Source organism: Aspergillus fischeri, genomic scaffold, assembly GCF_000149645.3.
Source record: "Aspergillus fischeri NRRL 181 1099437636263 genomic scaffold, whole genome shotgun sequence".
NCBI lineage: Eukaryota > Fungi > Ascomycota > Eurotiomycetes > Eurotiales > Aspergillaceae > Aspergillus > Aspergillus fischeri.
Window position 1 is genome coordinate 81328 of NW_001509763.1, and position 27480 is coordinate 108807.

At 48.2% G+C, this 27480-nt stretch overlaps 6 protein-coding genes across 6 annotated transcripts, besides 7 other annotated features; 1 reads left to right on the plus strand and 5 right to left on the minus strand.

Moving 5' to 3' along the window:
- Window positions 1-188: 188 nt before the first annotated feature.
- NFIA_024740 (uncharacterized protein) lies at window positions 189-1028 on the minus strand (the record flags this gene model as incomplete). The annotated part of the gene is made up of 1 exon (XM_001261298.1): window positions 189-1028. The coding sequence occupies one exon, from the start codon at window positions 1026-1028 to the stop codon at window positions 189-191; it is 840 nt and encodes a 279-aa protein (XP_001261299.1).
- Window positions 1029-2236: 1208 nt separating this feature from the next.
- Window positions 2237-2285: a microsatellite.
- A 1167-nt stretch (window positions 2286-3452) lies between these two features.
- NFIA_024750 (putative YT521-B-like splicing factor) lies at window positions 3453-4831 on the minus strand (the record flags this gene model as incomplete). The annotated part of the gene is made up of 2 exons (XM_001261299.1): window positions 3453-4112; window positions 4214-4831. The coding sequence occupies 2 exons, from the start codon at window positions 4829-4831 to the stop codon at window positions 3453-3455; spliced, it is 1278 nt and encodes a 425-aa protein (XP_001261300.1).
- Window positions 3796-3857: a microsatellite.
- Window positions 4832-6328: 1497 nt separating the features above from the next.
- Window positions 6329-6407: a microsatellite.
- A 2158-nt stretch (window positions 6408-8565) lies between these two features.
- Window positions 8566-8595: a microsatellite.
- Window positions 8596-13162: 4567 nt separating this feature from the next.
- Window positions 13163-16713, minus strand: NFIA_024760 (putative ARF GTPase activator (Csx2); the record flags this gene model as incomplete). Its single annotated transcript, XM_001261300.1, has 3 exons — window positions 13163-16300; window positions 16393-16526; window positions 16650-16713. The coding sequence occupies 3 exons, from the start codon at window positions 16711-16713 to the stop codon at window positions 13163-13165; spliced, it is 3336 nt and encodes a 1111-aa protein (XP_001261301.1).
- A 1347-nt stretch (window positions 16714-18060) lies between these two features.
- Window positions 18061-18090: a microsatellite.
- A 70-nt stretch (window positions 18091-18160) lies between these two features.
- Window positions 18161-19977, minus strand: NFIA_024770 (C2 domain protein; the record flags this gene model as incomplete). The annotated part of the gene is made up of 2 exons (XM_001261301.1): window positions 18161-19118; window positions 19187-19977. 2 exons carry the CDS (start codon window positions 19975-19977, stop codon window positions 18161-18163), a joined length of 1749 nt encoding a protein of 582 aa, XP_001261302.1.
- Window positions 19978-20681: 704 nt separating this feature from the next.
- Window positions 20682-20717: a microsatellite.
- Window positions 20682-20718: a microsatellite.
- A 284-nt stretch (window positions 20719-21002) lies between these two features.
- On the minus strand, window positions 21003-24399 carry NFIA_024780 (DNA repair protein RAD16; the record flags this gene model as incomplete). The annotated part of the gene is made up of 8 exons (XM_001261302.1): window positions 21003-21234; window positions 21301-22448; window positions 22504-22562; window positions 22617-22691; window positions 22743-22851; window positions 22909-23238; window positions 23290-24224; window positions 24354-24399. 8 exons carry the CDS (start codon window positions 24397-24399, stop codon window positions 21003-21005), a joined length of 2934 nt encoding a protein of 977 aa, XP_001261303.1.
- A 115-nt stretch (window positions 24400-24514) lies between these two features.
- rad7 (DNA repair protein Rad7, protein) lies at window positions 24515-26985 on the plus strand (the record flags this gene model as incomplete). Its single annotated transcript, XM_001261303.1, has 5 exons — window positions 24515-24684; window positions 25062-25089; window positions 25155-25694; window positions 25751-25916; window positions 25967-26985. The coding sequence occupies 5 exons, from the start codon at window positions 24515-24517 to the stop codon at window positions 26983-26985; spliced, it is 1923 nt and encodes a 640-aa protein (XP_001261304.1).
- Window positions 26986-27480: the final 495 nt, after the last annotated feature.

The following is a 27480-nucleotide window of genomic DNA, read 5'->3' on the forward strand; positions in this document are numbered from 1 at the left end:
ATGCTTCCATGTTGACTCCTCATTGACGGTCCAGACAGAGAGATGCAAGTTTGCTGCACTCTCGTTCTGAAGGGTGACAGATAGTTCTTTTCGAACAATAGGAACACATACGTCATGGCAGCATTGTGCCGATTGTATTTGTCCACTAGGAGAAGGGAAAGGGGAGCAAGTACAAGGAAAGACTAAGCCTAATCCATAAAATCGCCTCGGAGAATCTTCTCTTGGAAGAAATCAGGCTTGTTCTGCTTTGGTTGTCTTGGTATCTCTCGAGCAGGTTGCTCCATTGAAGCAATGGAAGCAGCTCGCTGATGATAGCGTTGGTGTTCCGCAGAGGCCACATGTTGTTGGCTCTGACCCGCGATTGGGGAGATGCCTCCAATGGATGGGGCGCGCTCAGCCCGTGTTCGGAGAGCTTCCGACCAGTTGAAGCCTTCGCCTAAGGGTCGCCACGATTTGTTAGACATATCTTTCTGAGGAAAGCTTTTATTTGTACTTGCAACAGCTAATGCATGGGGGGTATTGGCAGATGCAGGACTGGTGGTCGTCGTGCTCCGGCGCCCTCCAGCCCCAGAAGACCCAGGAGAGGGATATCTACCATTGCCTACACTCCCACCACGAACATCTCGCATGGCCTGCGCACCAAAGGAGAGACGTCGTGCAAACGGCGAGCTGGGAGGAACGCTGGAAGAGCAGTTGTCTGTATCATCCATGGCGGCCTCGTCGGCGTTTGGACTTGACCCGACGGAACTGGACAAGCTGCCATGCCGAGGATTTCTGACCCCAAAGGGTGCGGTTTGGGTCGGTGAACCGGAAAGCCCAAGTGTACTGATTGACAGCCTGCGTCGTTGATTCGGCTGGACATTGTTTACAGTACTAGCCATGGGACTAGTGTGGCCGCCAGGCGGAGCCCCTGGGTTACTCGACCTGGAGAGATAATCGGTGAAGAAGCCCGAGGATAGGGACGGCCGCCGTTGGCGGGCAGATGAGGATGGTACAGATATTGGAGATGTAGACCGATCGTTTGACATGGTAGATCACTGAAAGAGGATTCGTAATAGAAAAAAGCAAGGATGCACTGACAAATGCACAGAGATCAGGTTGGTACAAAATGATACTTTCTGAGTAAATGGTCCAATGAGATGGCTATGAGGTTGTATCAATCAAGCGTGAGTAGGCTGAGAACGCGAACCGCTAGACCGCCGTTGCTGTTGCGGGGAAGAAAGGGCAGAAATATAAAAAATGGAAGTTGAGGAACGTTATCGCCAGTCGTCGAATGAATGATGATCTGGATGTTTCACCGCCACAAGTATGTGACGTCAACCACAGACAACCAGCAGCGAAGGGAGAGGGATAGATCGATTGAGACAAGACACGAGGAGGAGAGGTCGATAGTGCAATAAAAGAAGAAGGGGGGTTCGGCAGATTCTAAGAAAAGGAAATTAGTAGGATGCTCCCGAGTTGTATGGATCAGCGGGTGAATGTGAGAGATCAGGCCATATTAGCAGTGGTACGATAATCAAAGATGTCTGAGAGCGGCAAACAGCATAATAGACATGCAAAAGTAGCCCAAGGGGTAGCAGACGGTCCCTCTCGATCCTTCCTGTACAGCTTGGGGTACAAGAAGGAGACAGGAAGCTAAGGTGGCAAGAGAAAGTGCGGAATGTATGACAGAATATGTGGAATCAAGAAGCTGCGTAGACGGAGAAGAGCAAGAGAGTAGGGCAGGAGGGACAGGAAATTGGTTTGCGGGGTGAGTTCAACCAAGTAACAGCGAAGAAGCCAGTTGGAGAACGACGAGGAGGGACTGACATACAGGGACACTGTCAAGACGACAAATGAAGGAAGATGACTGACAAGGATGGAAACACTGGCTGTGAATGACGATGGATGCTGTTGTTTCTCTGCTGTTGAAGATGCGGATTTTGCAAAGGTAGAGAGGGAGAGAAGAAAATGAAAGTAATGAGTGTGCTATAAATTAATAGAATTCTTGACGATGATAGCAGGAGCTAGGAAGAGCTTACCTTACCTACCTTACGAGTTATCTTTGCTTTTTACCCCACACAAATCCACTTCCCATTCTTCCCAATCATATCCAGTAAGCGTAAAGGGTAATAATTCGCCTAAGCTGATCAATTACATTAGGGTGCGAAGATCCATGGATGACGATGATTTAATATCCATGACGATAAAGGCTACGACAGACACACATAACTAGTTAAGTCTTTCCTATTGATTAATCATTATCCCATATCATTAACTATCGTCATCATCATCATGATCGTCATGCTGCTCCTCCTTCTCCATGGGCTCTGACCGTGGGACGGATTTGGTCTAGCCAACTGAACAGGTGGATTAGATATCCACAGCAAAGAGAATCCGGGGACCGTCCGACTAGACCGAAAAAGGACTAGGGCGTTGAAATAGCAGAGGAAGCAATCCAGGGTAACTACTGCGTACGGAGTAAGTAACTGCCTCTCTAAGGTAGCTGTTGATCGAGAAAATTGGTTTTATTTACAAGAATGAGCATCATCAGATGGTGTCCTAAGCGATGGCCCCATATAGAGCATATAACTAATACCACCTTTGGCTCAATGAAGGGATGATTCGATATGTCATCACTTTCTGGTATGAAGATCTTCAAGCATGCCTCAACATCATCCTCACGAGAGGAGAATCATGGATCCACCCTAGCACTACTACTTCTGGATTAGCCTAAAAAGCTTCGTCTTTTTGGGGCTAGCGTTCACGTGTTAAGTTCCAGGTAGGTAACACAAGACTTACCTCCATAAGTAAGATAGTCACGAGGGTTCGCCTAATCAATCAATCATCATCAAGGTCTAAAGCTTACATACCCAGAGAGAGAGTTAACTAGTACCAACCGAGTTGCTGCAGGATTGACTTTCGAACCACAGCTTGAGCTATCCTGGATGATGATTGATGTATCTACTATGTAGCTAGTCTAGTACATAGCTGCCACTAAACTACCTACCTACATAGACTGAGGCAGAAACCTCTCTTACCCAAGACAATTCCTACTCCATCGTCGCCAGTGCACACTGTACAGCATTTATCTACCGATGTACCTCTCGACTTACTGAGTTTATTCCTAAGGAGTGTCGGGTTGCTCCCTACAATGATAACTACATAACTTGAGGTAGGTACCCTAGAAAACATACGACATTCTTTTGATACAACCTGTTGGTCGAACAAGTAAGCATACAAAAGTGGAGAACTCGTTTTTATAATATATACATGCTAGTTATTTCTATTTCATTCATCGTGTTCTAGTTTTAATTCGTGTGCGTCGTACTCGGTACGCCAGTCCTATTGGTCCACAAGCAGGAGCTCGCAGTCATGCATCTTGATCCTGATCTTGTATGCAAACAGCGAGCCTGTATTGTGACACCAACTTCCTCAAGAGACTGGAAAGTGGTTGCGAACACTCGCCGTGTTCAGTTGGGTAGCGCAGTGTGATATACCGGAAACCGATGGGTTGGGTGTTGCGTGTTGAATAACCGAATCAACCTCTCCCCGACACTCGGCTCGATTTCAGTGCCATCACGGGCAATCTTGACTTCGCGATTTGCATTCCACGGATTGCGAAGACCTCGAGTGCGATGGAATGGGACCCGTTCTGTTGAAAGCCATTGGACCCGGAACGGCCTTCCTATCGATTGGAATCCCGACTCGGCAGCTTCTTCGACTAATTCAGCAGCGTTCTTTTCGTTCCCACCCCCAGTCTCGTCCTCATCACTACTCTCATCCCCCTTGCCTTCCTCCTTTTTCTCGCTACTGTCATCGTCACCACCACCACCATCATCACTATCAAGATCATGATCATCATCTTCATCCTCATCCTCCCCGGATGAATCCGCTTCCCAGAATATAGTTCCCCGAGCAGAGTCATCTATGATTCGTCCGGTTGGCGCTGTGGCTGTAGCCTGAGTTGGAATCACGTGCAATTCCTCTGGCTCAGGAGGACCATGGTCAGGTCGCACGGGCATCTCCAGGGCTAGGGTTTCATCTTCCTTGATAGGCGACATCATGCGAGCATATCCATAGTACTCCCCGGACTTGTTGGCGGAGAAAATTAAATAAACATTACAGGCACTCTAAAATGTAGCAGTCAGCGCAGGCCACTCTCGCATCGCTTCCCAGCCAGGAAGAAGTGAGAAAGTTGTTGTTGGGGGGGGGGGGGGGGGAAACAACTCACTTCATAAGCCCGATTGAGATTATCCTCGTTATGGCTTTGGGTTGCCCAAATTCCGCTTTGTCTACTTAATTCCAAGTCGCCGACCGTGAGACTTTTGACTATGAAGTATCTGTTAGGTAGCCTTAGATTTGCGTGCCTGCCATGGACAGGACGCGTCTCCAAATTTTCTTCAATGTCTGGGTTGGTGTCTAACAGCTTTGAGCCACTGTGTTCGTTCCCAGGCGAGCTGGTTGAGAAGCCGACATTGGGAGTCTTCCCAGGCGAGGCCAACCCTCGCCGAAGGCGACAAACGAGCCTCACCCCGTGAAACCTGGCGTCATGAAATCGAGACAGGGCTGCGACGCAGGCAGATTCTGTTTTGTAATTGACAAAGGCGCAATTGCTCTTCGATATGAGAAATACACTTTGGATGTCCTTCGTAGCGTCTTGAGAGAAGTGATCCTTGAGATCCACGACGCTTGTCCCAGCAGGGAGATTCCCGACCCAAAGAGCATGGCCGGACTGTTTGGGCTTCCGAGGGGGTCCCCAAGGCGTAGGGGACCCTGACGTGCTTGGTGGTAGAGAGGAGTCTGTGCATTGAATCAGCGGAATGGTAAACGAGATGCGCATACCTCCCATTGCTCCATGACGGCCGTTGCTTGCTTACCTGTTGAGGTATTCTGGGTGGTTGTCGGTCTCATTGGTGTTGAGCCGTCAACGATGGTTTTGGAAACATCATAATTCGCTGTGGGCGACTTTTGCCGGCCTTCTCTTGGCAACGTAGAGGGCACTTGAGGAGGTAGCCCTGATGTGCTGTGATATGGACTACTAGGAGGCAAGTAAATCGAGGGGCCCGGTGGACCTTGAGCGTGTCCAACCGCCGCTGTATAGACGTGTTGAGGATAATAACCAAATCCAAAAACAATGGTCTGGTTCGAAAAAGGGATGTTGGAGGGTGCGGTCATGTTTGGCACGAACAGCTGATAATCGGGAATGCCAGGCTGGAGAGAAGTACTCTGATGATGATGTTGAGGCTGCTGTTGTTGGTGCTGCGGCTGCTGAGCGAAAGGTATGTACATTTGGGAATAGTGAGCATTATAAGAGACAGTCCTGCCCGATGTGGTGTCGGCAAACGAGGGTAATGGTTGCAAAGGATATAAAACGCCATGCGGGTGAATCGCAGCAGGGACGTAAGGTGATTGCATAGGAGGCTGATTGTAGCCCGGTAGCGTGGACCTCATATCGCCCATGTTCATGGCCGACGGAGGCGCTCCACGGCCATGCGATTCCGGGTGCTTGTCAACATTCTCAGATCGCGGGGGATTCTGGCGAAAAGTGCCTGTATCTACCAGAAAAGTGCAAGGTGTCTCGTCAGCGCAACATAAGAAAAGTAACAGAACAGAAGCTCAATCGGATCGACTCTGCCAACCAACAACATAGCTCTTCTCCCTGAACCATTTTCGCTTCGGTTTCGCTTAGAGGAGAGAGAAAAGAAAGGAAGTCTTACCGGACAGTGACTGCTGAGCCCTTGAGTGGCCGAGTCGCTCCTCTGAGGAGATATGTCTGCCGTTTGATGCTCCTCCAGATTGGTTGGATTGTTTTGAAGGAACATTGTCCATCGGGACTGCAACTGAGCGCAGAGCAAAGAAGTCAGAATCGTGATAAACAAGATCCTGCTCACGGGGAATTACTGTAGCAGACTTTTCCGGGAAATTTCGAAATTGGAGGACCGTAGCAGAAGTCAACATACCTTTCTTTTCTTTCAAGATGTATTTCACACTGCTATCTATTCTGGTAACAGTTCAACGCCGACTATAACAACTAGAGGATTTGCCCACTGCTGGTTAGAACCCAAGATCATCGGCCGTAAATGACAGGTTGAGGCCCCAGATAGGCCAAATAGCAGAAAAATAGACAGAAGCAACACACATAGGAAGATGGAGAAATGCCCGGAGATGATACCAAGGACCATGACCAATTGTAAGTGCAAGATGGGAGTGTCAAGGACAGGGCAAGCAGTGAGGAGGGAACTATCCACAGGGAAAAGGGAGCCCAATCTGACGCCCAGTGTAATATTCAGCCAAACACTCCAGATATCCGAATAACAAGAGGGGCTTGAGTGCACGGAACTACAGAACATACACGCTTGCACGCACGCACACACAGAAAAATGCACACATGCGCACACAGCTATAGAATAACCACACGCACACACCGAAGGGCTGGGATGTTCTAACCATAGGTGGGGAATGGAAATGTGACAGTGAAGGCATATATAGTGGCGGCTGACAGTGGGGAACTGGGAATTGGGAGGAAGGAGCTCACAAGCCATAAACTGGCCATGATCTAATATGGAGGAATTGATGACAGAGAAGAAATGCCTTAAGCCAGCATCTATATATCCGCTGATAGATAGCCTGCTCTTCTGGAAGATAGAGATGTGGTCATGGGCTAGAAATAGGGCATAAGCAGAAGAGGCAAAGGCTTAGTGTGCAGGGTGTGTGTGCATCACCTTGGCAGAAAATGGTTAAGGGGGGTTGTGGAGGGAAAATAATCACAATAGGAAGGGGGGGGAGTCTTGGTGCGAAATAATAAAAAAAAATAAAAAACAAGGGAAAACCAAACAGTGGAACATGGTAAGAGGCAACAACCACAGCATGGCAAAAGTATCTATCCACAATGGTAATCAACTTGTCAAGGGGGATAGTTCAATTGCATGCATACCAGGTCAAAAGGGTAGCAGTACCACTGGGTGGACTGTATCACCCTTCACTCTAGGAAGAGCCCCTGTTGGAAGTCCAGATTTGTAGGTGTCTTTGTGAGGGAAGAACTCCAAAAGAGAACAATGAATAAAACTAAGGAGGAGTCGGAATGGAAAGAGCATCAGCCTTTGAATCCGGGCCTTGCAGTCCCATAGGTATGACTATTTCCAACGAGAGCATCTTGAAGGTTGGAATAAATAATGTCGGGAATGGCAGAGTAAACAGTTCGAAGGGGACAAAAGGATACCAAATGTATGATACGTACATACCTCTTCTGAAACGCAACCCAGGGTTTCTTCAGATCATCAATTACAGCCAACAGAGTGGTTCTTGGGCTGTAGGTGCGGAGTCTTCCAATATGATAAGAGTCCTGGAGGTTATCAGACTCTTAGATACACCCAAAAATTGTCGGTACGGGACGAGCAAATGCTATTTCGGGTAGTAGTGTGTGGCCGTTTGGTTTTCCTTGAGCTTTGCAAAAACGTAAATCAACTAGGACTGAAGGGGTATGGAAAGAAGATGACCCTCCAGGGTCGGCACCCCTAGAAATGTCCGAGATGATCTCTGACTACCGTCAGAACTCTAACAGGAGTAGTGCAAGTGAGCCTCAATAAGCAAACAATGCCAAAGGGGAGGGGAAAAAAGACCGCAACGATGTGGGGAGTCGGTAAGGCTACCGGGGCGGAAATTGAGAATGATCAATGGGGCACACCGGGGACGTGTTCTTTTAGATAGTGATATAGTATCGGCGAGGGGGAGAGGGGGCTTGACTTCGATCGTGTCGGTTTGTTTGTCTGACTGTCAAATGTGGCGCATCAATGATGATGGTATCGGAAATTCATTGAGGCTTTGAGCAGCAGATAGTAGCAACCGGAAAAAGGCACCGAGCTGATTTTAGATTGTCCTCACCACGGCGAATGATTTGCCTCTTTGGCTGGCTTCTGCTTCCTGCCTTATTCCTCGAAACTCCTAAAAAAATAGTCTGTCACTTGGCTCGATTGACCGATCCGTCTGAAACAAAGAGCTGCATCTGAGGCTTCAACAGCATCACAAGCAACCCCCCTGAACGGTTCGAGCGCCTATTGGATAGAGCGACGATACTGTATACAGCATCAGATCTGTCCGATGGACTAGATGGGATTGTACGATCCTTCAGTCGAGAGACACAAGATCAGGAAGGTCTAAAAGGACAATGAAACGCCCATGAGAACTGGTGCCTGATTGAAACAGACAGGCATCGAAGCCACAGCAGAAGAGGATCGTCATTCAGCACAGAACAGGTAGTAGTGACAATAATAGTTGGGCAGTTCGTGAAAGGCCCGGGGTTCCATCGAGGTACTTGGATCGTGGATACCACCCAAGCCACAACGGAACGGTGGCAGAATCAGCGTCTATCATGCTCGTTTCTGTCTGGTCGGATATCTTAAAATGTCCGTGGGCTTAGTACTTTTTTTTTTCTCCAATATTTAGTCAAGTAAGCAGGCAGGTAGGGAAGGAAGGCGTCCGAGCTTCAATGAGACCAAGGACGCAAAGATGATAGGAATGGCTTGTCTCAAGCGTCGATGATTGGGTACCGCCAGGTTGTTCCTGACCCGGTGGGTTCCTAAGAAATTTTTTTTTTTTCTTTTCTTTTTCTTTTTTCTCTCATATTTTTCATCTTTCCTTTAACCGATTGCTTTTCAGTTTTTCTTTCTCTGATTTATTATTATTTTATTTCTTTCTTTTTCTGTGGGTATTTTTTAGAGTTGATAGCCTGATTGTCCGGAATGTGGTATGACGGGTTCGGTACTCTTCATTGAGGAAGTTATAGAGAAGTACACTTCTGAGGATTGTGGCAATGTGGCAATCCTCAAGAGCTATGATAGTCAGACTAAAGATGGGTAATCCCTGCCCGGCGAATGGAGTAGTCACCATCTATTTTATGTTAAGCAATAACATGACAGCGGCAGGTCCAACATGTATGTGTGCAGGATGATGTCCTTGTACTACTACTCTGTCCTCTATTTTGTAGTATTATTGAAAGGGGCCCGTGGACCAAGCCTGGTTGTCCAGTACTAGATGCGCAGTAGAGGTAGTAGTACAAAGGACGCGTTATTTATCATTCTTCTTCACTTTGCTAGCCCACATGATAGTTGATCTTTAGCCACACTGGAAGTGGCATCCAGGGATCGACTGCCCGGAGGACGTTTCAGTGGTTAGCTATCGTCATGAGAGGTAAGCATGGAAGTAGCAGATTTGCTGATGACAACAAGCCACAAATGGAAAGAGGACCCATGGTGGCATGGGCACATGGACACAAAATAGAGAGATAGCTGGATTCGACAAACTTATTGTCTGGGCTTTAAGGCACAGGTAAGTCATACCTACCTAACAACGCTAACAGTGTAACCTATCAGCATGCAGTGTGATGAGATGTAGCACAGTCTACCTATTTAAGTTGATGATGTATTTGATTTTGTATCAAAGGGCTTTTTAGGTAGGTACTTTAGTATTCCAGAATCGGCCGTTGCCATCTGGCCGCTGATTTGATGGGGGATGGATGATGCTCCGGTTCATGCTCAGGAATTATAATTTCCGTCAATCTCCATTTTCCTCTTTTCATCTGAAATATTGTTCGTAAATCATGTACCTTGCCATTCATACATCAGTTTGTGAATTTAAATAGTCATTTCAGAAGGAATCTCCCTCCCTCTCGCTCTCTCCTTTTTTTGCTGTTCATTTTCCTTCCCCCGAAATTACAGGGGAAATGAGCAGAAAAATAGGATCTGGTACAAGAGAGGCTCCTTCCATAGTGAGACAAGTGTAGCTTTGGATGGACTGGTTTCCTGGATTGATTATTGGAGGTTGGTTGTGATGGGGGTGGGGCTGGGTCCTGGGAATCTAGGCAGAATTTGGCTGCATTCCCACTAGGGCCCGATCCCCAAAAAAAAACGGCCAGGAGAAGGGAAAAAGAAAAGAACAGGATGAAAAGGGAAAAAGAAGTTGACATATTGTTCGGGATCTGTCAATGGAGATGGGGCGCTGAGGCGCATTACTACCACTACTTGTCAAAATCTGTATGCACAATCACTTATCATAGTAATCATCATTGAAATCATACGCATGGCGGTAGTACAGTCGAATCAAGCAGAATAATAAATCATTCTTGATGGTTCAGAACAAGAAGGTGCCTCCGTAGATAGATAGAAGCATCGCCGAGTGTGCTCACCGCCTAGATAGCAGGTGTTGGTTCATACCTAACCTACTGTTTACTGTACCAGAAATTCCTTGGTCCAGATGTTCTGCAGAGACTTCAGGAGGTATTTCCATCAATGTGGGCGTAAAATCAACATGAGAATTATTCCATTATTAGGCTGGCCTTCATGGACGGCTGTCTCGACTCTCGATGGCCAAGGCCTCCTGGGTTCTAGGTGCGTAGCTTTAAGCTCACGAGCCGAGGGAAGTAAGGAACCGCACACCTAATCTTATCCTTCGCTCCACCTGATTGAGAGGCTAGCCAGGTAGTTAATTATCGGAATTAACTTACGGTACTTTTCTGTTACTACATCCTCTGTACTTTCGGCCTCGGTTGACTCTTCAAGCATGCCCCCTTTTCATGCATTGGGCCAAATCGACATGGGGCTAGCTAATAATATTCTCCAGCCCATGCGACATATCTCGGGATTGAAAGGAAAAATGGAAGAAAGAAAAGCGAAAAAAGTAAGGGCGGCACATACGGAGTACAGGGGCTCCACCTTCAGGATCTCCATCGGGATGAGATGCCGGCCAATCATTCGGGCGTAAATCAAACCTCATCTCATCCCTTTCTGGAAATGCCCTTCGTACCCAAATAACCTAGCGTCTAAAGATTATTTCTGTTTATTTTCAGGCAGACTGGCAGTAAGCACAGTGTTATTAGAACAGAGCCCCCCCCCCTCTGGGTTTTGTTCAGAATCATCCACCTACTCTGCATGCATCCTTACGACTTTTCGAGAGGTATTGTTCTCAGATCTGATGGCCAGCGGCTGTCGAGCTTTCGAGCTGCCAAGCTTTCACCATATTAATCTTGAAAATGTTTGCTTCGAGAAACTCCCTACACCGCTATCCACATATTGAACATACAAGTACTAATGGAACAGCTAAAGCATGGGATCAGCCCCGCCTTTGTAGATGAATGCCTATCAATGCTACTCTACCAGAAACTGCCTGGGAATGGCACAGAAGAATTGATGGTCTGTGTAGAAGCAAAAGTTAAAAACGAATCAGTTGTGGTTGTTATCATGCCATGTGTCATGACAATGTCTTGGTTTCTCCAGATTAGGTGCCTGAAGGGTAGTATATCAATGAAAGAATGCCTACTAACTACTACCACTGACTATACTTACATATGTCGATAACCTTAAGTGTCGACTGATATGATTTGCCTGCCGCCCTTGCAGCAGCAAGAGCTACCTAACCTGCCCTATCATTCGAAGCTCCCTATAGATAGTATCTTGCTATACTTATGTATATGAATTTCTCCCATCGCTGCTGCTGTTAAAAGTGATGCACTATCAACAATGAATGTGGAGACTGGAACACAGTTCACAAATGCTGCCGGCAAACCCAGTGGGTGCATAGTGGATTGATCACTCTCGCCACCTGGGGCTGCTTCACACTCTCTACACAGAATGAGGATTGTCATCTCAGCTGATCACACGAAGATCAACAGTTTCCTTACTGCCTTTCCTACCCTAGACTTGGTGGCCCGCAGTACTGTTTTTGTGATTCTTCTCATCGCCCAATTTCTACTGGGCAGTATTGTCGCGCCATTGCAGCCAATGACGTCATCGGCTGGCCCGCAACTACGAATTCTTCTCTCAACGGCCTTCATCTCCATCGACATTCCCATCTACCTTACCATCCGCGCTATCATCCCTCGGGTCGATCAACCAGTACTATTGGCTGGGCTGAGATGCCATTGTCAGCCTGTCTTCAGGAGTACATACCCGGGCCGCGCAAGACTCCGCACCGAGCCATTGCGGCTTTAGGTATCGCATGCTTTCTTCCAAGTAGGACAACTGTGGCTTTCGGATTCAAATCCAAAGTTTGGTTCTTCCCTGCTCATACACAACCAATCAGCGACTGGGGAATCATATCCCTTTAGAGCACAGAGCAAGCCGCATACAAAAAGCATTGGATATGGATTCTTTTTTGATTCCATCGCCTCGACCAGAGTAAAGCCACTCTGGTCTCATCGCGCGCCACCTGCTGCGACGGAGGCGATTGAACTTCCTTTCCTGGATTATGTGGCAAAAAATTACATTAGGAAAAAGAATCTCGCATGGGTGGTACTGTGTACCGCCGCCGATCTGATGGACGGACGAAAGAAAATTCCGTCCGAACCTCAACCGAGAAACCTTCCCTCGCTCAAGTCAAGCAAAGCTACGATTCCTCGCCCCACTGCTGCCTTTGTTCCCTTAACACCTTTTAAGCAACAGCCTACCTAGGCTATGTGTCAACTGACGCAACCTTAGTTCAATGAATGGACGCACTCCATTGACTTCTTGTCCGCCCGGTCCGAACCAATCCCCTGTATTCTTTACATGGGAAAGAGTATCGGCGTCGTTGCTGATTCCAGACACTCTCTCATCATGGAGCCCCGGTCTCAACCGCTGAGCGGCAGGAATAGCTCAATGACTCACTGACAATGGCTGAAATGGAAATATCCCATGCTTGGCAATGGATCATCCACGACAAAATAGAGGCCGTTACGTCTCAACTCTACAGCTACTGACCTGACGATCTCAGATCAATTGTCTTCCAGGATGTATTAGACGGCATGTTAAGCGCACAGCTCTTTGTCTCATACGTGGTGAGGCCCAGTATATATTTAGTAAACGGAATCAAGACGCCTGTGGAAGATATCAGGGAAACAATGATTTACATAGTCACCAGAGGAATATGAATTCGAAGGTTAGACGGTCCAACTGACTTGAGACCAGCAGGAATGTAGAATACGCTAACCGGGTAGAAGGATAAATTCAGAGCAGAACAAGAAGGTATACCCCATTCAGTATGCGAAAGCAAACCGTCGTCCATCCTAGGGCGTTAAAAGAGGACCATGCAAACTGGACGTCACATCATCATGTGCACTTAAGCATCATTAAACATGATTAACTATTACAGGTGTGACTTGGCCGAAAATCAGCCAAGGAACAATAGAAGGGTTTGTAAAGAATAGCCGTTGTCATCGTTCCATGCCGAGAGACGCGACTTTTCCAGCAAATCGAGCTCCAGCGCTTCCTCTCTTGTGCAGTCTATCACGCTCCTTGCTGTCCAGGGATCCCGATGGCACCGCCTGATCACTTGCTGTTCCTCGAATGCTGGGCAGTGATCCGACTGTGTCCGCAGTAGAGCTGCCCGCCATGGGCGTCACATATCTCGTGGTGCGTTGACTCAGATAGAGCTGAGCAGCTGGTGATAGAGGAATGGGAGGTGGCTGTGAAGGAATTTCCGCGCCGTTTTGCACAAGCAATTCTGCTATCGGGAACGGAATCGCCTTGACTGCGTTTGCAGTACCGGGTCTAGGCGGCAGGTTAGACGGCGTCGACCCGGGCGACGCGGGGTCTGCAGCCGCTAGAGCGAGGAAGACCGCATGGGTGTTTCGTGACCGGTCAGTGATGTTAACATCGGCTCGAAGTGCAATGCCATATAGCACGCCTTGGATGTCATTCTTTTTGATTGCCGCAAGTAAGGTTTCATCAGGGGTCGAGAACCGTGACAAAGGCGAGGGCAGCGGCTGTACGAACGCTCGATCGCTATACTTGGCAGTGATGAATTTCAGTCGTTGTTCCCGAGTCGAGGTTGCCATCGGTTTCTGACTCTGGTCTAGTGTCGCCTCCCAGACCATATTACTGACGCGGTTCCCAACCTGCAAGAGGATCTCGACGATGTCATTTGAGAAAGAATTCACGTCCAATGTGAGGGAACGGATTTTGGAGATATGAGTTCCCAGAGAACGATGAATGCCACTACACTCAATGCACAAGACTATTCCAAGGTTAATCGACACCCACTCAACCTTCGAGGTCGAGCCGCAATCAGCGCACCAATTATTGCCTTGGTCCGCATCGCGGACGGTCTGGAGTAATTTGGCGGGGTTCTCTTCATAGCCGGTGCTATCGTTGCGCACGTAGCTTGGTCGTGCACCCACCGTGGTGCGACGGCTCACGCTGCTGACAGAACTTGCAGAATGAGAATGCTGGCCGGAATACGACGAGCTTTTCCCTGTCAAGACAGAACCAATATCGCGACCCAGGGACGAGCTGTCGTTCTTTGACGGAACGGGGGGAGACATGCCACGACCCTCGACAGCACTTTGCAGGGCGTTGTTGATGGCCCTGATCCAGTTGCCCATGTCCTCTTCGGAAGTCGCCTGATAAATCCGCTTGAACTGAGGGGTAATGACTTCGAAACAGAAGCGTCGTTCGGCGTTCCGTGCTTCTCGCACAGAGGCCATCCGTAGGTCAATCGGGTCCATATGCAGATCAAGCTTCTGTTTCCAGTTACTGTACTCTGAGAGTTTGCCTTGATCTAACACAATCCAGAACTTATGCCAAGCTTGCTTGTTGATGCCCTTGGGATCGATGTGAGAGCCCGGACGTGATAATGCCCAGAGAAGTCCCTCCTTCCGCTGCTGGCCGCTCGGATTGGCATTTGAGGATATCGGCGGGATTCCGGCCGTGCTGTTTATAGCTGCATTTGTCTGCGGGGCCATGGAGGAACTGTTGCTCACCACACTTCGCAGCTGAGACCCTGTGCTGTCTGCACGGCCCAAGTCCGATTCAGGCATGTGGCCACCACTACCATTGCCCGTCAGGGATGACGGAACACTTGGGTTGGCGAGGGAATCCGGCTCCAGATATAAGTTACTGCTTTTTTCCAGAGCCCTTCGTTTCTCTTCTCTTTCTGTCCTCTGAAATTGGAATTCCTTGTCTGCCTGATTGACCTCGTGAATCAAAGCATCCAGCTGAGGAATCATGTCATCCACCTTCTTGGCCGCCGCAAGAAAGCTCTTAGCTTGTTCATCCGCGTACCTGGTCAGGTGCGAAAGGACTTCCTGTTCCTTACGGCCACCATGAAGATCTTGCATGAACGAAGAATAATCGAACCGCTTTAACTCAAAGTTCCGCCTCTTGGCTTGGTACTTGGAATCGCTCTCCGCTCGCTTTTTCTCTTTCAAGGAATCCTGCCTCTGTCCGAGGTAGCGACTCACGTAGGCATAATAATCTCTACTCTCTTCTTCGAACTCCTTTTTCTTAGCCTCGGCCTGCTTGATGTCATTATTATAAAGCTTCACCAAAGGTTCAATGACGAGCTTTTGCAGTTGGATGGTATTGAGTCGCTCATAATTTAGGATCTGCCGAGCAATTTTCTCAAAGTAGTGATCGAGAGCTGGCTGGATTGCGTTGGAATTAGTCGTTGAGGCCTCACTGAGAGCGGATAGGAAGGCTTCCACAGCATCGTTGCAGGCCCCTTGGGCTTGTTGGGCAGCCTCCGCCTTCTTCAGCACCTTCTTGATTTTCGCACGCATATTCCCTGTCTTCTGCTCCAACGCTTTCATAGTGGCTCGGAACAATGGGCCATCCTCCACTACACTCATATCTTCGCCAGGACGCGAATGGGGAAGGTCAACTTTCACAGGCGGCGGCGGGGGCGGAGCTTGGGGAGGAGGGGGAGGCAGAACACTATCGATCGTTTCAGGCGGAGTACCCGGAGGAAGATGCAGATTGGATGTGGTATCGGCATCACTGGAATGCGAGAGAATTGAGTGCGAAGAAGGCATACGATTCCGAATCGGGTGAGGGATTTCCAGGTTTGGTGACAAGGTTTGCGGGCTGGGGAGCGAACGCGGGCAGTTGTGCACCCAGAACGAGAAGTGCGCGAGAGTGTTGAGACGATTAGCTCGCTGGTCATAGTCCAAGAAGCTACAGCTGTTCCTCCAACCACCGCCCTTATCTTCTGTGGGCTTGGGTGGTTTCCATTTCCAGGACCAATTGAACTGAACGGAAGGGCTTCCACCCGTTGTATAATCCCCTACAAACTGCACATTGGTATTATTTTGCAGGTTGGGATTCGCATGAAATTCTCGCGTTATCAAATTGTCGAGCTCCTTCGAGTTCGTCGCATGCGCGAATGTGAGCCCGGTAAGCACAGTGTCGGTCACTTCTGGAAGTGAGGTTGCGACACCATTGACGACGGAATTCGAACTGTTAGCGGTTTGAGTTTGCCTCAGTATAAACGTGAAATTGAAGTTCAATTCATCTTCATTCGTCAGGCGCAAAAGGAATGTGGGCGCTGATGCAGATGAGGAGAGGTCCGGATCCTGTAGAGAGATAGCAACCGAGTTCGTCAGTTGAAAAGAACAAGGGGTGAATAGAGGGTGCGACTCAAGTCATTATCGCTCCGGCACCTTACCTGTATATACTCAATAGGACTGTCGTCACCAACTTCACGCTTCGCAGTATATCTCGTGGCCGGGAAAGAGTTGGGGGTAAGATGCAAGAATACCCGTCCTCGAGAGTTGCTTATCGTGGCGGAAGAGATTGTAACTATTGCTCATTCGAAGCGATTAGCAAAAGATCAACAGAGAGTTACCGATCATCGGCTATGTTAATGAGAGAAAAAAACCCGGAGGGAAGTGGTAGCGTCGCAGCCTCGGGAGGGACACTTACACCTTGTTTGGTCTTTGAAGAACAAGTTCCCAGAGTCATCGAGACGACTTCCAACATTGCCCATAATGAAGACGAATGATTCACGTCACCACTCGAAAAAGAGACGGTCCGAAAGGATGACTGGGCCAGCTGAAGGTCACCATCGACGGTCGGATTGGCATCAGTTTAGAGCTGAAGCAATGATAAACACCAGGCAACCGAATGGAGAAGCCGTCATCTAGTCTGAAACTCTACCCAAACGTCTCCAGGGATCTTCTGAGCCTGGAACCACACAAGTATAAACTGCTGTATGATGGAAGAGCTTGTGAGAGGTAGGTTTGCGATCGGAGAACACGAGCCGTCGTGTGGAAGCAAAGGTGGTGATGGTCAGCCCGACAAAGGAGGGCGCGATACCCGGTTTCTGAGATCCTGCTGCGCTTGGTTCGCAGGGGATAACGAGTCGATTCGGGGGACTAGATGAGAACGTGAATAATAAAAATGCAGATTATATGAGAAGAAGAAGGTGATGAACAAGAAAAGAGGCTCCGATATCAGTGCCTGGCGAGAGTAGCAGTGTGGGTAATTGTGGAGGTTGAGTCGGAGGTTTGGCGCGCGGAGGAGGGGAAGAAGAACGTGGGAAGGATGCGATAATGATATGTTCATTAAAGCACAGGAACAATAATATGTGCCAATCCCCCCGCCTAGCACACAGACCAGTTCTATCTACAGGTTACTCTTGAGAACAGAGGTGACCAGTTGGTGATTTAAACTTGACATTTTATTTCTCCCAAGAAAATGTCATCACTACCTCAACAGACACAGATAACACAAATGCCATTCAGCACAGATTGGGGATCACATTGGAGGCTGCGCCTGCAGAAGAGCTTTTAGATCCCCCACGCGTGATCCTCAACCTCTTCTTGTTGAACATGGGAGCATGACGAGACAGTGAGATTATTTACATACAGAAAGGATCACAAGAGCAATATCCAGACTTTGCCTTCAGATATTTCAGAATGACACTCTGAAACCGACTCCAACAGGATCCGGCTGATCCTTCTCGTGCAGATCCGGAGAGCCTTTCAGAGGACAGAGTACTCCGTAATCACCTCGGAGAGAGACACGGAGAAAAAAAGAGCTTCTGCTAATCAGAGCATCAACAGAACATCATTAATATTACTTATCTATCCATTCTCCAATGTCGGAGGGGTATCTGAGAAAGAAAACAGGCTAATTCTGGCAGACGCCGCAAAGAGGACTGTATGAGCGTGTCCACAACCAGGTTCAGTGATAACAAGAATGAGGCTGCTTGAGTGCATCACATAAAAAATAGCAACAACAATAATAACCACCAGGGGATCACAAATGCATACCGCTCAAACATAGAGGCCTAAGGATATTTAAGGACAACCCCGTGCTCTCATCCCATTTGAAATAAAAAAAAAGAAAAAAAAGAAAAAAAGCAGGCATAAATAGAAACAGGTGATTCTTGGTTACTGGCCATGGACGGTGCCAGAGTTTACCACACCAGCTCATTGTCGGGCCTCAGATGGCTGATGTGATGAGCTGTTATGGCCGTTGTGGTTTCCTGCAATGTTCTTGTGTGCATCCCCTTCCACCCATTTCATGACCTGGCCTTTGACGTCGCGCATGTCGTGCACTTTCTGGGCAAAGTCTCCTCGTTTCTTGGACGACGCGCCGCTGCGTTCCACGAGCTCCTCTTCATCTGAACTTGAGATCGATAGCGATGAACTGCTGCGTTGTTGAAGGAATGTCATTTGGCCCGTCTCTTTCTTCTTGAATTCTCTTTGTTCAGTTTTCAGCTCCGTCATTCGCTCAGCATCTTCCTGGCAGTCCAATGTGGTAATATGTAGGCCAACAAAGGTCCTAGAGAGGAAATCCTTGAGCAGTGGAAGATATTTGCTATTGGGACGATAAGTACCGCTGTCATTGTCGATGAAAAGCTCATAATCGCCAGGGTCTGTTGATACCCCTGTGGTAGCCTCGGCCTGGGGCCCTTGGGTTGGAATCTCAGTCGCTGATGGTTCTGCACAGGAAGAATGATGACGATGGCGGTGTTTCAGTCGACGAACGAAGAACTCTCCCGAATACGCGATGTAAATGGAGACATTGCTGTGCATGGTGTGTTTGCTTAGCAAGTCAATTCCAAATTCCTTGCCCGTCTCGGTAAATCGGAACTGTCCGTCGAGGGTGAGGACATAAGTGAATATGCGGCCGCCCTGAGCATGGTGGACAAAATCAAGGAATTTTTGAGTGAGCTCGACACACGGCGCTTCGAATTTACCATAAAGAGTTGTCCGATCAAAGTTGTAGATTCTCTCATGCTGATGATGGAGAGCGCGATTGAGGATACGGCCTCTGAGACTGTGCGATGTGAACATACCCGCTACAAAGGGTTTGAATTCAACATAGCGATGATATAGTTCAGCAGGTACCGGACCCTTTAGCTGTATCTGAATGGCTTGGAAACTTAAGAAAGAAAAAAAAAAATCAAATAAGCAATCTGCGTCAAGGGCAGCCGGGTCCGAGAAACGTACTTGTAACGGCTGACTGCCTTCTTGCCATCCGAGCTCTGCACTTCGTCTTTCGTCCCTGTCAGGCGCCCGATCAGGGGGGAAAAGTGTTTAAACCAGTAGTTGGGCCCGACGGTGTACATCTGTCCACCCTCCTCACCTGGGGTCTTACCCAAACACTCCACACTGATGACAAGATGTGAGCCAAGGTTGAGACGTCGCGAGGCGAAGGCGGCGATATTGCCAAACAGGTAGACCCGCTTGCTGCCGAGTCGTTTCTTGACCCGAAATGATTGCTCCTTAAAACCAGACCAGTTGTCATCGATACGGCCGACCTCGACGTATGCGATACCCAACTTATCATCATGGTCGGCAGCGTCCTCATCGTAGACATGGCACTTGAGCTCGAAACCGGATGCAGGAACATTCGCAACAATCCACTCGCTGTCCCATACTGGGTCTCTGTTCTTGCGTACTGTTGGCGTCCTAAAGGTTACAATGGGATCCTGTTTATGCCGCTGAGGTAGGTCGACAACCAGCTGAGCTCTCACGTAAGGATCAGACGAGAACGTGCCGAAGTCCGCACATGGAAGGTTGATTCCGCGATGAAAAGTGAACTTCAGGCTGTAACCAGGGGGCGCATGAGGAATTGGAGTACTGTCGAAACCCCCCGCGGGCTCGTGCTCGCCATTGGTTGCGACCTTCATTGCGACGGCTCGATCATGGAGTTTTTCCGTTTTATCGACAAATTTCGGGCCATACTTGTCCAGCGCATGTCGTGGACGTGCTTGTGGCGGCTCTGTTTCATCGTCCATGATCCCGGCGAGCTGGAAAAGTTATGAAGAGTACTCTGCTCTGTTTTACACTATTTTATTATAGTTGCTGCCTGCAGCACTTCGTCGAGTCAGCTGTGAACATGCGGGACGATGTGGGGACGAAATCTTGTCTTGCTCTTGTCCGTTCGTAGGGCTGAGTGGAGAGAAGAGAAGTCAGGAAGCAAGTAATGAGGAGAGGAAAGAGAGAAAAGAAAAAGTGAGAGGAAGCACAGGTTGGCTTTATCAATTATTTTCAAGTCACTTCACATACAACCAAACCTACCTCCAAAGAAAATTGTCAGTTCATGATGGATGATGACTTCCCTTGGTAACTTTTCCCTTTTCCCCTCAGCCGGCGGCAGGAAGTTGGTTCCAAGGGCACTGCAAACCTGCATCATTGCGCCCCTCCTTTTTGTCCTAAGTTCTCCTACGTACTCTGTAAGTAGTTCTGACCATTTCTGACTCCTGAACAGCGGAGGTTCTCGGATCTTCTCGGATGGTTTAAGCAAAGCCAAGCTTCTGTCATTTTCGGAGATTCTTGAAGTCTTCTCTTCTCGTCATTAACAAACAAATAATACGCACCTCCACACAGAGGAGTTATTATCTCCCTGCGAGTGGTCTGTACTCGAAATGATGATTTTCGCACTGACTATCCATCCATTATTGTCAACACACAGCAACAGACCGAAGAGTATGAAAAACCGAAAAAAAAAAAAAAAAAAAAAAAAAAAAAAAAGAAAAGGATGAAGGGTTTAGGTGCGGTAGTAAAACCAGTAGATGAGAGAGTTATACTCGTTATGACATCTCTAAGTAATTGAATAATAGGATACCATCAGTTAAAAAAATCCTTAATTATTCTCAATTCGGGCGACAGTCGAGCTTCAGCATCAACTGAGACCAGCTCAGTAGACGTTCAGCAGAGCAAGGACAGCCTAGTACAGTAGGAACATAAGAACAGATTCGCTTTCCTCGAGTGGAAACCGCAATGCGTCGAGCATAGCAATAATCCCAAGAAAAAGGACAAATCACGATCCGCGGAACAAGAACTGCATATCTTCTGGGGTGAGCTTTTCCAGCGCCTCCCCTTGATCTTTGTTCAGCGTGCCGTTGATGAGATTTGCCTTCTTCTCTTGCAGCAGAACAATTCGCGATTCTACCGAATCCTCAATGCAGAGTCGGGTGATGACACAGGGCCGTCGTTGACCAATACGATGGCATCGGTCTGCGCTTTGCCATTCGGCAGCTGGATTCCACCACCTGATGGATTCCCGTTAGTACACGACTTTGTCCAGGTATGTAGCAAGATGCTCGAGCGATACTTACGGATCGACGATGAAAACTCTTGAGGCTTCGGTCAAGTTCAAGGCGACACCCCCTGCTTTCAAAGACACAAGGAAAACCTCTACATCAACGTTATTCATGAAATAATCAATTGATTTCTGACGCTGTGCAGGCGTCATCGTCCCATCCAGCATGACGGTGTTGAAACCAGCCCGACGAAGACGCCATTCAACAAGCTGAAGCATCGAGGTAAATTGCGAGAAAACGATGGACTTGTGAGTCTGCTTCTGGCTTCTCAATTTGTACAGCTCGTAAACAAGCATTTCGATCTTCGTCGACGATGTCCAGTCCTCCATTCGGATGCGATTGATGATGGAGTTCTTCTTGATGTGCTCCGCCTCCTGCTCAATATCTGGCTGCTCGAAATCCATGGAGAGGGGGATGTGACAACGAGGACAATCAACGACGCTGTCTGCTTCGAAAGACTGGATGTAATCTTTGGCACAACGACGGCAAAACTCATGATGACAACGAGACCGAATAGCCTCTTCCGCAGGCTCATCACAGATACTGCATACAAGGACGTTCTGTCCACCGGCAGCATGCTTCTTCAGGATCAGGTCTGGATGATTCGCAACCTGCCGCATCTGCATGATCAGACCGAAGATGTTGGCGTAGTTGTTCAACATCACACCTCGGCTAACGTATGTATCGAACTGTCTTGTAGAATTCGTCATGATACTCCTGGAAAAGTCACGTTCGATTTCTCCGAAAAACTCGTTATGCAAAACGACGCGTTTCGGAGGGAGCTCCATTGAAGCGGTGTGATCGCGCTTGATTCGTCGCAGCATGATCCTGTCAGTGATCAGGCGAAGTTTGGCCAAGGCCTCCTTGCGGGCTTCTGGATTGTCTCGTTCGGTAATGGGATTAAGGATCTCCTGATTGAAGACTGATACATGGCTGAACCCACTGTGCTTGCAATTGCTACAACGTTTATCCGCGTCCTGGGACCAATGAAGTTGCTGACATTTGCACTGCTTGCAGAAGTAGCACGCAAATGGGCGTACTTCGAGGAAGCGAAGAAGAGAGAAGAATTCGCCGATCCGATTCTGAACAGGAGTGCCGGAAAGACACCATTTATAAGAGGCTTTAAGGGCAAAACATGCACGTGCAACACTGGTAGTCCGTTGCTGAGAAGCATTAGCGAATATCAAATTGTAAAGTCCAAGGGTCTCTTTGATATACCTTGATGCTATGCGCTTCATCGAGAATAAGGCGGTGGTAGTCAATGGCATGAATGATACCTTCTCATTGTCAGTGGGCCTTCCTTTGCTGTACCATTGTGTCGATAGACTCACTATCTTCTTTCACGATCCCGTCGTTGCGGTTCCATCCTTTCCATTCCTTCCGATGAATGGATTCGAGGCCGGAATCTACATCCGACATTAGACCGAATTTTCACACTTGCAAAAGATATAACCCACAAGAAATCATAATCACATCATAAGATTCAAGGTCTTGCTTTGTTAAGTGTTTGACCTTGGCATTGGAATTGTGGTACACAAGAACCTTCAACTGGCCATTCGTGTATTCCTGAGGTCATAAAGATTAGTGCCGTAACAATAATTAAAACACGCAGAACAGACGTACTTTGATTTCAGACTGCCATTGCATCAAAGCAACCGGTGGCACCACAACAAGCGATGGTTTGCCGACGGGATAATCAGACATGAGAAGGGAGACCGCCTGGATAGTCTTTCCCATGCCCATCTCGTCACCCAGCAAACCACCTTTATATTGGCTTTTCTCTTGCTGTAACATCCAGTTCAAGCCCTCGAGCTGGTACGACTTCAGCGTTCGCGAAATGCCCGGAGGCTGTTCTGCTGGTACCGGTGTAATAGGGGGCGTGTTCTTCAAGTCGTCCCACATTTTTGTGATGAGAGGATGTTGCTTTTCAAGTTTGCGTCGCTCCCTGTAAGCCTAGATGCTGTGTTAGAGCAATATAACGTTGAACGAAGCGAGCATACTTACTCGTTGACTCATCCAAGGTGGAATAAGAGTGCGTCGTTGGTTTGCAGGGGCCCTTAACGCTTGCCTCCGCGCTCGCGAGCCTGAACTGGCATTTGCTGTGCCGGAGTTTCTCGCCCTTTCGGCAATCAACGGCTCCTCCTCGCTACTAGATGATGGAGGACCGTCTGCTTCCGAATCAGTTTGATAGTTGCCATCCCCTGCTTCATCATCACTTAAGTCAGAAGCTTCGCTGTCCGGAACGGTTTGCTGCGTTGTCAACCGCCGTGAAGTCCTAATACTGCGCTTTGGCTGCCAAGGCTCAAGGTCCTCTTCATCCTCTGCATCCTCGAAGCCGTCAGAATCGAGATGCTCCAGGAGGTCATCATCCTTGGTAGAATCTTCGATCTCCGAGGTGTCACGACTGGCGCTCGCGGCAACCTTCCGACGCTTGGAAAAGGATTCCTGATATTCTTGCATTTGCAGAGCCTCAGCCAAAGCCTCGTCTGAGGTACCCAGAGTAGAGTCATCCGGGGAGAGTGCTGCGGCGTTCCGCTTAAGTCCTCTTTGCATGCTGCTGAGGGGCATTGTTCTTGAGCGTAGTTCCCGAGCTCGTGTAGAAGCATTAACTCTCCTCCTGGGCTTATTCACATCCGACTCGGCAGGAGTCATAACAACGCTAGTTGCAGGAGTATCATAGTCGTTTCTTCCTTCCCCAAATGTGTCTTCCGAGGAAGAGGGAGATGAAGAAGAAGCGCACGGAGGTGACTGCTTCTTCAAGGGTATAGCAACTTCGACTGAAGTAGAGACACAGCTCTGCTCAATCGACACCAAATGACGCTCTTCATTTTTCTGATTAGTCCCGTGGTCACTCGGACGGTCGGTGGTGGATCTGGGGTTTGACTGTGCTAATCGCAGGGAGGTGCGTCTCGGTAACGATGATTGCTTGTCTTGAGGCACTGGAACCAACATTAGCCTTATAAATGAACTGTGCTGGACGAAATTGTGGTAGAAAGCTTTCAATCTTCGAATTCAAAGATGAGTAGCATGTTTGGGAGGAGATTTGGCATGAAATTGACAGCACTTACCACCAGATGGCATTGTTCCTTTTGCTGTGGAGGCCCTTCTCCCCATGATGACAGGATTTCGAGTATCTACCAAATGGTCCTGATTTCCCTGTCAAACGCACGATCTGGGATGAGTGACAGACCAAAGTGTGCCCCTGATACCTGCTCAAAAATTGATAAGAATGTTGGTGGCAAATATCGGCACTGCTGGTATGGACCTTCGGTCGGAAAAGGGAGGCAGTGTTGGAACTTTGGGAAGATTTGGAAAATTCTTTCACAGCTCGACAGGAACACGGCCTGTGATTCACAGACCTGTCACTACCCCCTCGTATACGACTCTTGGCGAGTCCAAGTAAACTCCTTTCATCAAAGTTCTTCTGTCTCTCCTCCCTCTCACCAGGCCCAGACAATCCAGTCTTTATCCAGGAAACGCGCTGATAAGGACAACACCGAAGTTCGCGTAAAGTGGAACACGAAATTACCACGAGTCCTGTGACCTGAAGCTTATCAGACCTGCATCAATCATCTTAGCACCGCCTTGAATTAGGTATCAATAAAGAGTTTTTGCATGCAATATGTACGTTTCAATCGTTCCGAGGTCTTCGAGGCTGTCATTCTAATTGTTTGCAGGGCGGATAGAAGGTCAACAAGAAATCAGATAAGGGGCCCGTACGTCCTCGACCCTTTCTCCATCCGCCTGGTCGATCTTGCTGATTCATGATTTCGCAGCCATTCTGCGCTCACTGATTTCTTAGCTGTAAGTACCTCATTTTTCTAGCATCACTAAATGACCATGTCCGTGCTGATACTTGAATTGTCTAGTCCAACAACATCTCCGCCGCTCAGATTCATCAAGACTACCAAAGACGAGTGAGACAAGCCGAGCGAGAGGCGACTGCGAATGAACCGGCAGATGAACTCGAGGAGGAAGATGAATATGAAGACAATGACGGCGAAACGGCCGAGCAGAGAAAGAAACGCAAGCGAAAGGAGGCAGCGACGCTCGCAAAGATCAAGCAGAGCAAGGAGTTCGCTCGCCGCAAAGCCCGCCGTACTGGGGAACCCGATGATGACGACGATGTCATTGCTAGAGAGATGATGTATCAAAAATCCCGACCGATGCCAGGCCAACTTGAGAATTGTGAGCTGTGCAATAAGCGTTTCACGGTCACTCCATACAGCAAAACCGGCCCCAATGGTGGTCTCCTCTGCGCCAAATGTTCCAAAGAGGTAGCAGACGATGAAAGAAAGTCAAAAGCTAAGAAGCGAGGGCCGAGAAGTGGTCGGCGGCAGAATCAAAGCAACTTGCTCGATGGAATCGTTCAGCAAGGTGCTCTCAGTTTGGTCGAGATGTGTGCAAAGGTGAATATTTTTGGGCAATCCTTTGATACATCTTGTTCGAGACTGACCGCATTCAGAAAGTTGCTGATAACCACAACGACATCGAAGAATTTGGGGACTTACCGTCACGATTGCTTCGGCGCCTTAGCCAGATATTTTCCAAGAGGCGGATTCTTACATCAAGGACTTTGCACTTGTTCCTGCGACCTGAATTGAATTTCATTGACATCTACGATGCGGCTAGTATGTCTCTACTTGTTATATCAAATTCTCAACGTATTAACTTGTCATAGAACTCGAAACGGACGACTTTCACAAAATATTCGCTATTATGCCGGCCTTGAATAATGTCAATCTCCGATTTGCGGGCCAAATCAAAGACAGAGTTGTTGAATACATGATTGACCGAGATCTCCAAGTCAGGCAACTGCAATTAGATGCCGCTAACCTTGTCTCTGATACTTATTGGCGGCGGCTCTTCCAGAAATTGGGATCACAGCTCGAAAGCCTGAAACTGTCGAATCTCGACTTTTCCTTTGATGACGAAACCGTGGAGACACTATGTAGAAACTGCACAGCTCTCAAAAGACTAAAGCTCAAGCAGTGCTGGAAAATTGGTAGCAATTCTCTACGGGCAATTTCAACTTTACCAACGCTTGAGCACTTGTCTCTCGATACTGTCCAAGAGTTGGAGATTGAACCCTTTTTACAGATGGTGAATACGCTTGGCCCGAATCTACGCACACTATCCCTGGAGGGCTTCCGAAACGCTGATGATCGGCTTTTGGATCTTATTCATGACAAATGTCGGTTGCTCTCAAAACTCCGTTTTTCAGACAATGCTCTGTGCAGCGACAGAGGCTTTGTCAACCTGTTCACGGATTGGGCCAATCCTCCCTTAAGATTCGTGGATTTGTCTTCCACTCGAGACGTGGATAATGCTAACCCTAATGGTCCTGTCGAGGCAATTGGACTCGCATCTCAAGGGTTCATTGCGCTCATGAACCACTCAGGCTCGACCCTTCAGAAACTGAACATCTCGTCGTGCCGTCACATATCGCGTGCTGCTCTCGAGGAGGTGTTTTCAGAAGAAAAGACATACCCGTTCCTGCAGGAACTGGACGTGTCCTTTCATACGGTCATGGATGATTTCCTCATTGGTAGAATATTCCAATCCTGTCCAGCGATCAAGAAAGTTGTTGCTTTTGCATGCTTCAATGTGCGCGATGTCCAGGTTCCAGTTGGCGTTGCATTGGTTGGAGGCTTGAAGGCCCAGCACTCCATTGTCATTGAGGGTCCAGCGTCTGGTTAATCAGATCACCTAGGCAAAAGACTTTCCAAGATACTTTAGGACAAGGCACGAAGCTAAGGGGATGACATATCTGCGTTCCATGTGGCGTAATGAGTGAGCTTCTCTGGTCCTTTCTTCAAGCGTTACAGTCGTTACATTATCTTCTAGCTTGCTGCATGAAGTGCTTAACAACCTCGCAAGGAAGCTCTGTTTAGCCCATATTGTCAATGCAACGCAAGCCAGCAATATCATAGTAGGATGCGCTCTGTCTTTCTCTGTTGGATGGAGCGAACGGTGAAACAACATTGCATCAAAGCTTAAATCATGGATGTGTACGAGTGGCTCTTGACCGTGACAGTTGATGCAGGTTACCTATGCTTGGAAGGGAACTTCGCCTACTTCTATCAACCTACCTACCGAGATGTCTCGCCCGCGTCGCCAATATTCGTACCGAAGATGTTGCTTTCTAGCCTGAAACCCGTCCTCAACCGATCAATGACTATGTCGAAGCAGGAT